At 48.5% G+C, this 14,204-nt stretch overlaps 1 protein-coding gene across 7 annotated transcripts in view; it reads left to right on the top strand.

The window, feature by feature from the left end:
• HUWE1 (HECT, UBA and WWE domain containing E3 ubiquitin protein ligase 1) overlaps positions 1-14,204 on the top strand; it is a 114,017-nt gene that overhangs the window by 82,227 nt on the left and 17,586 nt on the right. For 6 of the 7 annotated variants that reach the window (XM_069748374.1, XM_069748368.1, XM_069748369.1 and 3 more), the window contains 15 exons: positions 416-514; positions 643-773; positions 908-1,076; positions 1,186-1,414; positions 1,494-1,672; positions 1,777-1,866; positions 8,208-8,362; positions 8,495-8,540; positions 9,552-9,830; positions 9,923-10,172; positions 10,688-10,821; positions 10,898-11,115; positions 11,196-11,484; positions 12,305-12,407; positions 12,747-13,290. In XM_069748374.1, the coding sequence (XP_069604475.1) occupies positions 416-514; positions 643-773; positions 908-1,076; positions 1,186-1,414; positions 1,494-1,672; positions 1,777-1,866; positions 8,208-8,362; positions 8,495-8,540; positions 9,552-9,830; positions 9,923-10,172; positions 10,688-10,821; positions 10,898-11,115; positions 11,196-11,484; positions 12,305-12,407; positions 12,747-13,290 (2,915 nt within the window). The remainder of the gene's footprint in view (positions 1-415; positions 515-642; positions 774-907; positions 1,077-1,185; positions 1,415-1,493; positions 1,673-1,776; positions 1,867-8,207; positions 8,363-8,494; positions 8,541-9,551; positions 9,831-9,922; positions 10,173-10,687; positions 10,822-10,897; positions 11,116-11,195; positions 11,485-12,304; positions 12,408-12,746; positions 13,291-14,204) is intronic. The other variant, XM_069748371.1, reaches the window with a different exon arrangement.

Below are 14,204 nucleotides of genomic sequence, written 5' to 3'. Positions count from 1 at the left end.
TTGACTAACTTTATACTATTGTGTAGAGGAACCTTTAGTGAGTGACACATTGCTGGAATCGGGGTCCCAGCCCCTACACCATCCTGCTCTCTGATTACATAGCAAAACCTGCTTAGATTCCCTTTTAGTACTAATTCTGGGATAAATCCTAGCAGCAAGTCCTTTTTATAATATACCTATGGAAAGTCAATGGGCTGTATCTGCAGTACGCTTGTGAGTTAGATCATTTAGGGGTAAGGGGGAATCTCTCTGCAGTTCTCGTTCATGCAGAATGGTCCTGAACTGGGGGTCTCTAACATTCACAACTCGCAGAAAGAGGTTGTCTTGGCCACACACAAATCTAAATCTACCGCTGATTTGTTAGAATGTTGTTTGTTTTCTGAACCTGCTTACTGACTCATGTCCTTTCTTATAGGAAGTCGTGTGGGGGAAGATGAATCGCAGGAGGATGTACTAATGGATGAGGCTCCTACAAACTTGAGCCAAGCCTCTACGCTTCAGGCCAATAGAGAAGGTATGAGACCCGGCACAAAGCCATGGGATTCCATGATTTTCTGCTTGTTTTTGCTAGGAATGGTGTCCAAAAGATGTTATTTCATGTAGTTTTGCCTCCATTATCACTTTCCCCATTTCCTATGATAGATTCTATGAACATCCTAGACCCGGAGGATGAAGAAGAACACACGCAGGAAGAGGACAGCAGTGGCAGCAATGATGATGAAGATGACAGTCAAGAGGAGGAGGAAGAGGAGGAGGAAGATGAAGATGATCAGGTGTGTTGTGCGATTCTTTGAGGACAGAATCACTTTCTTATTTAATGGACTTTCCCCTTTTGTCACAGTGCCTTGATGGTATAAAGTTTAAAAAGCAATGCTGTGCAAGTAGTATGTTTGTTTCGTTTTTTTAGGATGACGAAGAGGGTGAGGAGGGAGATGAAGACGATGATGATGATTGTTCTGAAATGGAGCTGGATGAGGATTACCCTGATATGAATGCATCTCCCCTTGTGCGCTTTGAGAGATTTGACCGAGAGGATGATCTGATTATAGAGTTTGATAACATGTTCTCCAATGCCAGTAAGAGTTATAGATTTCACACTTTTGTGTTATAAATTATTAGTTTTTTTTCGTGTGTTTTCATCAGGTACGCTTAGTAAGTAGATTTAACCATCTTTTCTTCATACAGCCGACATTCCTCCTTCGCCTGGTAACATCCCTGCCACTCATCCTTTAATGGTGCGCCATGCGGACCACGGATCTCTCACGTTGGGCAGCGGTACGTCCACAACCCGCCTGGCACAGGGCATTGGAAGAAGCCAGCGTACTCTTCGACAGATCACTGCGAACGCTGGCCACACCATTCACGTTCACTATCCTGGGAACAGGCAACCAAACCCACCTTTAATACTGCAGAGGTGAGCGAAACCTGGAGATTATACGGTGGTCTTAATGTTGTTGTTGCTACTTATTTATTCATACCATTTAATCACTCAGGTTGCTCGGCCCTTCAGCTGCCGCAGACATTCTACAATTAAGCAGCAGCCTTCCCCTACAAAGCCGTGGCCGTGCACGTCTCCTAGTTGGTAATGATGACGTCCACATTATCGCTCGCTCTGATGATGAGCTGCTGGATGACTTTTTCCATGATCAGAGCACCGCTACCAGTCAGGCCGGTAAGTGACTCTGGAAATATGCATTTGGTAACTTTTTTTCTCTTTTTGTCCTTTGTTATATAGTTGCTCAGTACACATTCTGTGTTTTTATTTTTCTCCTGAAGGCACTCTTTCCAGTATTCCTACCGCTTTGACTCGATGGACAGAAGAATGCAAGGTGTTAGACGCTGAGAGCATGCATGACTGTGTATCAGGTGAGAGCTGCGGTTACCATGGTAGACTTGTATGGAATATTAAAAAAGAAAGCATCATGTTCTCATTAATGAGGCTGATCAGAGTGTCCCCGTAATACCGGCTAACATTATTTGGGTGTAATCTATGAGGGATTCTGGCAGCAAGAGTACAGTTTTCTGCAGATGAACTCTGAGAAAAAGGCCAATCAATTGGATATGGTATCCTGTGTCCGTCCAATTAAGCAACTGAGAAAGTTGTGAAAGGCTGTAAAATGGCTTAATTTTGCTTTTTCTTTATCGCCTCTCATTGGGGGACACAGGAACTATGGGTGTATGCTGCTGCCACTAGGAGGCTGACACTATGCAAATAAAAAAGTTAGCTCCTCCTCTGCAGTGTACACCCCACCGACTGGCATTATACTCTTCAGTTTAGCTTAGTGTCAGTAGGAGGTGGACACGGGTCTTTCATTAGACCCTTATGTACCTCAATGTGCGTCGTTTCTTTTCAGGTTTTTCCGGAGGGATACAGGGTGAACAGTCACACCTGTAGTCCCACAAGGCGGACTATGAGTACGGCGTGTACTGCCACCCCGTATCCTCATAGATCCCTCTCCAGGACCAAGAGCCTAGCACACAAGCGTGCTTAGAAGTCCGGTCCTGGCTTTTTCCGGGGCCTACTTCCGGTGTTACGCCCACCGGCAGCAGCGCTCCCCGTGTATGCGGCGGCCTGCAGGCTGCCGCGCCTTTAATTTTGGAAACAGGAACATTTTTCCATAATTGTTCTCTTGTGTCTACAAGACTGGGGAGTTCCACCACTCCTCTTGGGCTATCTGCACAAAAGCTGTTCTACCCTGTATGCACACATGGATTTTTCCTCTCTGAACCCTGTTCACACAGGTTATATACAGATGATCAGGTTTTTAAATACATCAGATAGGGATTGCATACATTAGTTAGGACTGCTCTGATAAGGGTATACCGTGAAGATTGGTAGAGCAGCTTAGTATACATTTTTTGCAAAAAACGTATCAACCAAATACCCTGTTTTTTACATCTTTTACTAGCACTTGCGGATTACTGCAACATTTTTTCAAACTGAGTGTTTTTGGTTTTACTATTCTCTTTTGTGTCTTCAGCCTTTAATTTTGGGCAGCGCCTGCACAGCGGTGCTTCTCCGGCGGTCGCCGGCTTCTAATTTAGGCCCCGGCTTTTCCCGGGGCCTATTTCCGGCGACGCCGCTCCGCCCACTTCCCCTTTACTCGGGCGGGCTTTTTTCCCGCCGAACATCCCCACCTCGGCATGAGGCGTTGCTCCGCCCACCGACGCCATCTTTGTACTCCTGGCACGCACGTCCCTGATATCGGTGTGCTACAGGGGCTTACTGGGGGTTCGGATTCACCTGGCTGGACTGCTGCACATCCAGAAGGGAAAAGCGTTCCTTCCAACCTTCCCTGAGGGACCACGACCTGGGCTGCGTCTTCCATCTGGTATTTCGTCAACCGTGAGTGGCTCTGCAACTGCAGACTTACCTCTGCTCCCACTGTCCCATAACCCTCTGGCATTCTCTTCAGACCTTTCCCTCAGGTCAGTTCTCTCCACTCTGTCAGGCCTGCAGCAACCCGATTGTTCCAACCGCCCAGGATCCCCCTGCCGATCCGCCCGAGAGTGATACCCCCATCCCAGGCTGGGCTTCCTCTGTCACAATCGGTGGCCAATCTAACACGGGTGTTTCAAACTCTGGTTTCCGTGCTGGATCGATTATCTCTGCAGACCCCCGCAGTAGCTAGCGGGTCGCAGGAGCCTCCGTCCGAGCCCTCCATGACAAGCCACAAAAGGTCCAGACAGGAACGACGGTCTGAGTCCTCTTCTCGCTCCATCTCGCCACACGGTCCTCCTATGCGGTCGGCGTCCTCCCGATCCTCCTTCCCTGAGTCAGGCGAGGCGTTCTCTGATGCGCCCTCGGAGGATATTTCGGAGCTGGATTCTAACCAAATCGCCACCATGAGGGATATGGTCCAGAATCTCATTGGAGCTGTAAACCAGACCTGTGGCATCAAGGATCCCTCTACGGAATCCGCAGATCAGGCGGTTTCGTTTAGACGGGCTAAATCACCTCCCAAGTTTTTTGCTGCTCATCGTGAATTCGAGGAAATCATGTCCAGAGAGAGAGAGCGAATCCGACCAGACGTTTTCAGAGGGGAAAACGCCTGGGTGTGTTATATCCTTTTTCTCCTGAACTTAGCGCCAATTGGACGGTCTCTCCCTCGGTGGATCCCCCTGTTTCCAGGCTGTCCACCAACACGGTGCTTCCACTGTCCCGCGGAGCATCACTGAAAGATTCTAACGAAAAGAGTTATAGAATCCTTTGCGAAGTCAGCCTTTGAAGCGGCTGCAGCGGCTCTATGCCCAGCTTTTGCTTCCACTTGGGTTTCAAAATCCATTTCCAAATGGGCCAAAGAACTTCGCTGAGATATCCTGGACGGGGCACCTCCCGTGCAACTGGCGGAGCTTGCCAACCAGATTTCCCACGCTGATGAATATCTGCGTCTTGTGCAACTCAGGCGTCCAGCAATGCTGTTGCCATCCGCCGGACCGTTTGGCTCAAGGCCTGGCAGGCGGACTTATCTTCCAAAAAGTCCCTTACCAGTCTGCCCTTCCAAGGCTCTCGTCTCTTTTGGTTCCAAGCTGGACCAAATCATTAAGGACACCACCGGGGGTATAAGTTCTCTTCTCCCCCAGGCTAAGCCTCGTCGCCCTCCTCCTAGACGGCAATTCCGATCCTTTCTGCCTTTTCGTCGCTTCGCGGCGTCAAACTTTCCCAGCAACAACAGAGGCCACAGGCACGTCAGGAGAAGAAAGCGTTATCCTTTAGGCCCACTCCGTCCTGGCGTCCTCGCTACTCCCAGGGTAGATCCTCCAGGCCCAGGGCTGGAAGATCCTCCTCGGCATGACTCTCGGCAAGACCCCAGCCCACCTCTCAGGTTGGGCGGCCGTCTTCTCTTCAGAGACGTGTGGATCTCCGCAGTGGAGGATGCATGGGTCAAGGAAGTTGTATCCCGTGGATACAAGATAGACTTTGTTTCTCGACCCCGGGATCGTTTCTTCGAATCCCGACCTCCAAGAGATCCCGCTCTAGTTTCGGGTTTCTTCACAGCCATCGCTTCGCTTCTCAAAGCCGGGGTAATCGTTCCCGTCCCAGAAAAAGAACGGTTCACAGGTTTCTACTCGAACCTTTTTGTGGTACCGGAAAAAGACGGCAAGGTTCGCCCCATTCTGGACCTCAAATTGCTGAACAGGAGGGTTTGTCTGAGACACTTCAGGATGGAATCCCTTCGTTCAGTAATGGCTTCCATGGAGGCTCAGGAATTTCTGTGTTCCATAGATATTCAGGACGCCTACCTCCATGTTCCGATATTCCCGGGACATCACCGATACCTGCGCTTTGCAGTGCTTCAGGAACATTTTCAGTTCGTCGCCCTGCCGTTCGGTCTTGCAACCGCCCCAAGAGTTTTCACGAAGCTCATGGCGGCGCTGTTGGCAGTCTTGAGGGTCAGAGGCCTGGTTCTGTTTCCATACCTCGACGACATACTCATCAAGGCTCCGTCTTTTTCTCAGGCCCGCCAAAGCCTGTCCATCGTTCTCGACACCCTAGCCCGCTTTGGGTGGCTGGTTAACCTGAAGAAGTCATGCCTTATTACTTCTCAGCGCATCATCTTTCTGGGCATGCTCTTCGACACTCGTCACACCAAGGTCTTTCTTCCCGAAGACAAGAGATCCATCCTTCGTCGGGACATACGCATGTTCCAGGGCCTTCGGTCTCCCTCCTTCCGATCGGCCATGAAGGTTTTGGGGAGGATGGTAGCAACATTGGAAGCGATTTCTTTCGCCCAGTTTCACTCGGGACCTCTCCAGCAAGCCATCCTGTCTCACTGGGAGAGGTCTGTCTTCTCCCTGGACCGACCGATTTGACTTTCTGCCCGGGTCAAACTGTCTCAACTGGTGGCTCACGTCACCTCACGTCTCCCAGGGCAGGTCTTTCCTTTCAGTTCACTGGCAAGTGGTGACGACGGATGCCAACCTGCTCGGCTGGGGCGCGGTGTTTCGCAACCTGACGGTTCAGGGCCGTTGGTCGGCGCAGGAGTCAACGTTGCCGATCAATGTCCTTGAGATCCGGGCCATTTTTCTTTCCCTTCATCTCTGGGAAAGGATTCTCAGGGGCCTTCCAATCCGAATCCAGACGGACAATGCCACGGCGGTGGCATATGTCAACCATCTAGGGGGGACTCGGAGTTTCTTGGCCTTGGCCGAAGTATCCAAGATCCTCCTCTGGGCAGAGGAAACGGTTCCGGGGTTATCTGCGGTGCATATACCCGTCATGGACAATTGGGCCGCCGACTTCCTCAGCCACAAGGGTCTCACGGCAGGGGAATGGTCCTTGCATCCGGAGGTCTTCCATCAGATTTGTCTTCGATGGGGGACTCCGGACATGGACCTCACAGCGTCTCGAATGAACAGGAAGGTTCCACAGTTCGTCTCCAGGTCTCGCGATCCTCTTGCAATGGGCGTCGACGCTCTGGCCATTCCTTGGTCACAGTTTGTGCTGCCCTACCTGTTCCCGCCCCTTCCGCTTTGATCTTTTTCAACAGTTTGGGAAGTAATGGAAGGGGTGCCGGTCATTCTGATTGCCCCGGATTGGCCCAGGAGAGCTTGGTTCGCGGAGCTCGTCAATCTTCTCGCGGACGCTCCCTAGCGCCTTCCAGACAGGCCCGATCTGCTGTCTCAGGGTCCGATCTGCCACCCGAATTCTCGGTTGCTCAGTTCAACGGCGTGGCTGTTGGACTGCAGTTCTAAGAGCGTCCGGTCTTTCGGACCGGGTGATTCACACCATGATTCAGGCTCGGAAGCCTTTGTCTTCCAGGGCCTATTATCGTACCTGGAAGGCTTACTTCCGCTGGTGCGAGTCCAACTGCATTTCATCTATGTCCTTTTCCCTGCCTTCCATTTTGGCCTTCCTTCAGGCAGGACTGGATTCGGGCCTAGCTCTTAGTTCCCTGAAGGGCCAAGTCTCTGCTCTTTCCATCCTTTCAGAAGACTTTAGCCTCCCGACCACAGGTTAAGACCTTCCTTCAAGGAGTAGCACACGCTGTCCCTCCGTACAGGGCCCCTGTGGATTCATGGGATTTAAACCTGGTCCTGGACGTTCTGAGGGTTTCCCCCTTTGAGCCTCTCAGGGAGATTCCCCTGTCAGTTCTATCTTGGAAGGTGGCCTTTCTTGTGGCCAGTTCTTCTATCCGCCGCGTTTCCGAGTTGGCGGCCCTCTCTTGCCGTTCTCCGTTCTTGGTCATTCTCCAGGACAAGGTGGTCCTCAGGCCTCCGCCTTCCTTCCTTCCTAAGGTGGTTCCACCTTCCACCTCTACGAGGACATCGTTCTACCTTCCTTTTGTCCAGCTCCGACTCATCTCCTGGAGCGATCGTTGAACAAGCTGGACCTCGTCACGGCAGTGAGGATCTACCTGGATAGAACGTCCACTTTCCGGAAGACGGATTCTCTTTTCGTCATTCCTGATGGCACGCGCAGAGGCCAATCTGCTTCTAAGGTGACTATTGCTCGCTGGATCAGAACGGCAATGCTGGAGGCTTACTGGGTCGAGAACAGAGTGCTCCCTCCTGGGATCAAGGCTCTCTACCCGGGCAGTCGACGCCTCCTGGGCGGTGCACCACAAGGCTTCCGCCCTACAGCTTTGCAAAGCGGCAACCTGGTCTTCCATTCACATGTTCGCAAAATTTTACAAGGTCCATACCTACGCTTCGGCGGACGCCAGCCAAGGCGGAAGGATCTTGCAGGCGGCAGTGGTCAGTCCTCTAACCTGATGGAAGTCCGTTTTTTCCCGCCCTTGGGACTGCTTTGGGACGTCCCATGGTTCCTGTGTCCCCCAATGAGAGGCGATAAAGAAAATAGGATTTTTGGTTGCTTACCGTAAAATCTGTTTCTTGGAGCCTCCATTGGGGGACACAGCACCCTCCCAATGTTTCTCAGTTCCTGTTGGTTTTTGTTCTGTGACTGTCCTCACGTTTACAGTTCTCAAGTTTGTGGTTATGATTTTCAACCTTGTTATTTTTCTCCTACTGCTTTCTCACTAACTGAAGAGTATAATGCCAGTCGGTGGTGTGTACACTGCAGAGGAGGAGCTAACTTTTTTATTTGCATAGTGTCAGCCTCCTAGTGGCAGCAGCATACACCCATGGTTCCTGTGTCCCCCAATGGAGGCTCCAAGAAACAGATTTTACGGTAAGCAACCAAAAATCCTGTTTTTTTTGCTTAAACTTAATGGATATTTTTTATATTCTGTGTTTTGTCTAAGTGGTCAAAGTTCCCATCATCAACCACCTCGAAGCTTTGCGGGATGAAGAGCTAGAGGAGCGGCGAGAGAAGAGGCGAAAACAGCTGGCAGAAGAAGAGGCCAAGATGGCTGAGAAGGCCAAGGAAGAGAAGGAATCAAAGGATCAAAACCCTCAGGTTTTTTTTTTTTGTATTTATTTTACGGTGCAGAGATGTGTTAATCACTAAAAGAAAAATAAAGCATGGCCACCTTAGTCTGACATGGGGGTGTTAGAGGACATTGCTAAATGTTTTTGTTTTTTCCTCCAGGCTGCAAACTCCAAGAGGAACGCCTCGTTTGAGCTGAGCCTTGCAGGTATTCCTTCTCGTTATTTTTCTCGTGTTTTTCCTTCTACAGGCACACATGGCTACAGATTACTTGGTGCTTCAGGGTGAGGTAGTAGATTGTATAGTTTTGGGGTCACACCCGATCTGGGAGATAACTATACAGTTTACTGTCTTTCCTGCGGCGTCCAATGGCGGCAGATCCAGAATGTGTATCCATAGTTGAAATTAATTTTTTTTTTTTTACTAATATTTCAGCTTTTTTTTTGCATTTTTTTTTTCAGTGCGATGAGTCATGTAGGTTATTTGTAAGCGCTCTCTGCCCTCTTCATGGTGAGGTAGTAAGTTGTATTGTTGTAAGAGGCAGCGATTTTTGCCCCTATTTTGGTGATAACTATACAGCCTACTGCCTTCCTAGTGGTGTGGCTTGTTTCTTTTGTATCCAAGATAAAGATCCTTCCATGAAATGTAATTCTTCTTAGTGTTAAAGGGTTTGTCCGGGCATAAAATATTGATGACCTATTGTTAGGATAAGTGGTCAGTGGGGGTCCCATACTCTGCATTCCCACCGATCAGTCCTTATTAGCATCGATGGAGTCCAGATGTAAAAAAAAAAAAAATAAATTGGAGTTAGATGGCACAGCTTAGTCTTAAGTAGAGACTGCAGATCAGCTCCCATAGATCAGCTTTGCGCTGTTCAGCTCCGTCTAATGGTCACATCTCTCCACCGGAGCGAATAACTGGAGGTGGTGCCATTTTGGGGACCCGTACTGCTCTTGCTGCTGACTTAGCCTATCTTTCTTTTGTTCTTCTGTGGGGGGTGGTAGGAGGGGCACTGGAAAGCTTACTGGTGCCAAGCTACTCAGTTTAGATTAGTGTGAGGTAGGAGGTGGACACGGGTATAGCGACCCATGCCCGGACAAACCCTGTTAAATTATTGCTGAACATCGTACAGTCTTCTGCGATCTTTTAGATTTTTCATATTTTATAGACATAATTATTTTCTTAGTAAATATCCAAACTTTTTACATGTAATCTAAAGATCAAGATGGTAGTGGTCGTCCTGAGAACTTCCCTACTGCCCCATCTTCTGCAGAAGGTACCCCAACAAGTCCTGAGCTTGTTCCTTTGGATCCCACGTTGCGTGCTTATCCTCCCGAGGCCGCTCTGGCTGACCTGCCACAAAGCCTGCTCACAGATCCCGGTACGGAGGACACGGGCCAGTTACTCTTGCCAGCTGACCAAGAGGAGTCTGGACCAGGGAGACCCAGTGTGGAAGGAGATGCAACTCAAATGGAGCTATCACCAGCACCAACCATCAGTTAGTACATGTCTGATTTTAGTTTTTCACACTTTTTTTTTAGTGATGAGTATTAGTAGACATTAAGCCTTTTTTCTTGATCGTTTCTATAGCTTCTCTTTCCCCTGAGCGAGCCGAAGACTCTGATGCGCTTACTGCAGTTAGTAGTCAGCTGGAGGGGTCACCCATGGACACCAGTAGCCTCGCATCCGGACCACTAGAGGAATGCGTTGGAGAGTCATCAGGAGTTGTAAATCCAGATCAACCTCTAGTAGTTGCCACGAGTATTGCAGTCGGCCAGCAGCCTGTGGAGTCTCCAACTGCAAATGAGGGTCAAGTGGTGTCTCAGCTTGGCGACGACAGGTACGATGGTAACGCTAAGGGCTTATAAATGACATGGATATAGTCAAGACGGGGGCTATAAGGCATGCTGATAATATTCTTCTTGGCTTTAAATATGGAACTAGACCCTTGAAATATTTTTGTTAACCCTGCACATTTCTCCATCGCCTTTCATTGGGGGACACAGGAACCTTCTGGTATTTCTCACATGTCTAATTCTAAGGGATGTCGCTCTCGCCCTCCTACTCTGCCTTAGTCAAACACTTTGCGTTGTCATCTCTGTCAGACCTGTAGCAACCCCCGCCCAGGACCCTCCCGCTGTTCCGCTACAGAGGGAAAACTCCACTCCAGCCTGTGTTTCAGAGAGATAACGCAAAGTGTTTGACTAAGGCAGAGTAGGAGGGCCAGAGCGACATCACTTAGAATTAGACATGTGAGAAATACCAGAAGGTTCCTGTGTCCCCCAATGAAGGCTCCGAGAAACAGATTTTACGGTAAGCAACCAAAAATCATGTTATCTTGCATGTGCTTTTCAGCTCCCCTACAACACCTTCTGCGGACATGCCCTCCACCAGAGACCCTAGCATAGCCTTGTTAGCCACAGATTCCAGTGGTATTCTGGAAGAAGCTTTGCCATCCACCAGCAGCGAAGAGGAAGATCCATTAGCAGGTGAGAGATTGAGGCAATTTTGTAAATTTCCCTTTAGTTTGCATATAAAACTCAAACCTTTTGTTGTCTTTTATAGGTATAAACTTGCCTGAAGGAGTGGATCCATCCTTTCTTGCCGCACTTCCAGAAGATATTCGCAGAGAAGTGCTACAGAACCAGCTGGGCATCAGACCACCCGCCCGGGCGCCCCCGACCGCAGCCCCGGTTATCCCTCCGCCGGTTGTAGGTAGCGCTGCTGTCACTGAAGTCAGCCCGGAGTTCCTTGCTGCTTTACCACCTGCTATACAGGAGGAGGTGTGCATATATAAAATGATTGTATTTACAAGAGTTTAATTATTATTTTTTCTAACATTTTATTAATTTCCCGTTAAAAGGTCTTGGCTCAGCAAAGGGCAGAACAGCAGAGGAGAGATCTGGCGCAGAATACCACATCGGACACCCCAATGGATCCAGTGACTTTCATCCAAACTTTGCCATCTGATCTGCGTCGTAGCGTTCTGGAAGACATGGAAGACAGCGTTCTGGCAGTGATGCCCCCGGACATAGCTGCGGAGGCGCAGGCGCTGCGGAGGGAACAGGAGGCACGACAGAGGCAGCTCATGCACGAAAGGCTCTTTGGACACAGCAGCACATCCGCACTCTCTGCCATCCTCAGGAGCCCAGGTTAGCTGGCCTATAGTAATACCCACTATTCCGGTCTCTTAAAGGGAGTCCGCCTGCATAGAATAACTTCATAACGTGCACCCAAGGCGTGACCAGACGGCTCAGTGCACCTTACTACCTACTTGTTTTCCCATCTGTCTGCCTCCTATTACTTGATTGACAGCGGTGGCTTTACAGGAGACAGAGATGTATGGAAAACTAGTACGTGTACTTAACTGTGTGGTGGCGCCAAGGGTTCTTCCGACTGCTTGTGCTTGGTTTGAACAGTCATTTTGTGCAGATAGTCTCCCTTTTATAGATTATTTTCCCTCTAGTTATTTGTTGCATATCCTCAGAAGAGAGAAGGAGATCCAGCTCAACGAAATAGTGAAAAATCCATAATTTATTTCACTCAAAATACAATGAAAGGACAAAACATCAGCATACAGAAAAAATTATAAAAACAAGGTCAACGCGTTTCCGGTGACTAAGCACCCTTAATCATGATTTGTCCTTTCATTGTATTTTGAGTGAAATAAATTATGGATTTTTCACTATTTCGTTGAGCTGGATCTCCTTCTCTTTCCTGTTCGTCCACGCCCTGACACAGCGGTTCCGTGCTCCGAGCTCCTGGGAATGTCGGTATGGTGAGCTGGATTTTGTTTTTCCTATATCCTCAGAAGCCATTGAGAGGATAGGAGAAGACAGATCTGTGCACAAACGCCTGTATATACAAATTGGGGTTCAGGGGGACTTTTTAACCTAGTTTTTATTTTAAGGTCTCTTAAAGCAAACTTGCTGGAATGGTAAGAGTTGAATTTATTTTTTACTATTATTTTAGCATTTACAAGTCGCTTAAGTGGAAACAGGGGCGTCCAGTACACACGCTTGGCAGTGCAGAGAGGAAGCACTTTCCAGATGGGAAGCAGCAGCACGCACACAAGGTATGAGGAATATTACAGTTTAGTCTAGATCTAGTACACTTTACATTTTTGGTCGCTAGTTGTCATGCTTTACAGGGTCCTGCAAATGTAGGCCATGTTCACGCATGGCATTCAGATTTATAGAAAAATCTACTTTTTTTTTCTTATTATTAATGGGGATTGTTATGGTGTAGATTTGACTTTAGAAACCAGAGTGAAATAATTATAAAAGTAGAAATTCTAAATATATGAATAATGATATTTTATACTATTTTCAGACAAAACAGACACATTAAAGGCTTTGGATACAAAATGTGCAAATTTGCCAAATGGTAAAATCTATTTCTTGTATTTTCCCAGGCCTGCAGGGAGCAATGTGGACAGCTTACTACGCCTTCGAGGACGATTGTTGTTGGATCATGAAGCCCTCTCCTGTCTGCTCGTGCTGCTCTTTGTCGATGAGCCGAAACTAAACACCAGTCGCCTGCACAGGGTCTTGCGAAACCTTTGCTACCACGCGCAGACCCGCAATTGGGTCATCAAAAGCCTTTTGTCCATCTTGCAGCGAAGCAGCGAGAGTGAACTCTGTATCGAGAGTCCTAAGACTTCTCTTGTGGGAAGTGATAAAAGGGGTTCAGCCAAGGCTTGTTCTTCCAGCCACGACGGTCGTCCCTTGGAGCTGCTGCACAAAATGGAATCCAAGAACTCCAACCAGTTGTCATGGCTCTCCGTTTCAATGGACGCCGCTCTTGGCTGCCGAACAAACATATTCCAAATCCAGAGATCATTAGGTCGCAAGCACACGGAAAAGCATGCAGCCTGCGGCTCTACTGTTCACATTCACCCACAAGCTGCCCCTGTGGTGTGCAGGCATGTGTTGGACACTCTTATTCAGTTAGCCAAGGTACGTTTTAATACCAGAAGGTATGGGTGCACTTAATATTCTGGCAGCTGTTGCAAATCGATTGGCCACAAGTAATCTGGGAGCCCTGAGAACATGTCTGGTACCTAATGGCTCTCACGGCTCTACTTTTGATTAGCTGACATGGTGTGATATCGCGCCGACTACTCAAAAGGACAGTCTATGCCGTCAGGTAAGAGGCACTAGTCAGAGACCACTGTCGTGTCTGATGGTCTGGGTCATACGAATCGATTGGCACCACCTCTGCAAACTACAGATTTCATTGCAGATTCCCATGGAAAAATCACTGCAATTAAGCAAATTACCTTTACGTGCTTGGTGTTAAGAAGAAAACTGTCAAATCGGAGATCTCATCGTTTTTATGGCGATGCAGTGCAAAAGCTCAAGCGGGTCTTCTCGTTCTTTACTCAAAAGCAGCTGATTCGTGACTGCTGCCGCGGTCACACTCCAGATCATTAATATCAGGACTCCTGTCAATGAGCTGCGACGCCGGGAATACTGCTGAGACCGCAGTGATTGTGCCCGGCTGCCTGTAAACTTAGTCCAGGCATCGTTCGAGCATCTGTAGTGTAGTATTTCCTTCTGCTGCAGTTGCATGTTTTGTTTTGTTTTTATCCACGTGGTGTAAGTATTATTCTATGGAAGTAATGGCTTTTTCTAAAGCGAAGGTAGCAACAAGTTTTCTGCTTCAAATGAATGTTGAAACTTGGAAATTGTTGCAAAAGCTGTTTGTTTTTTTTTCAAGGTCCATATTTTGGTATCTTGGGGACACGAGAAGCCATGTGGTATAGACTGCGGCTACTAGGAGGCATGGCCCAAAGTAACAAACTTTGGCTGCTCTTATGCAAGAAGCTGTTCCCTCCAACCGGAACAGAGCTAACGGGGTTCAGCTTAGT

Source organism: Ranitomeya imitator, chromosome 2 (assembly GCF_032444005.1).
Source record: "Ranitomeya imitator isolate aRanImi1 chromosome 2, aRanImi1.pri, whole genome shotgun sequence".
NCBI classification, from domain to species: Eukaryota; Metazoa; Chordata; class Amphibia; order Anura; family Dendrobatidae; genus Ranitomeya; species Ranitomeya imitator.
This window is presented reverse-complemented; position numbering and strand designations above follow the sequence as displayed.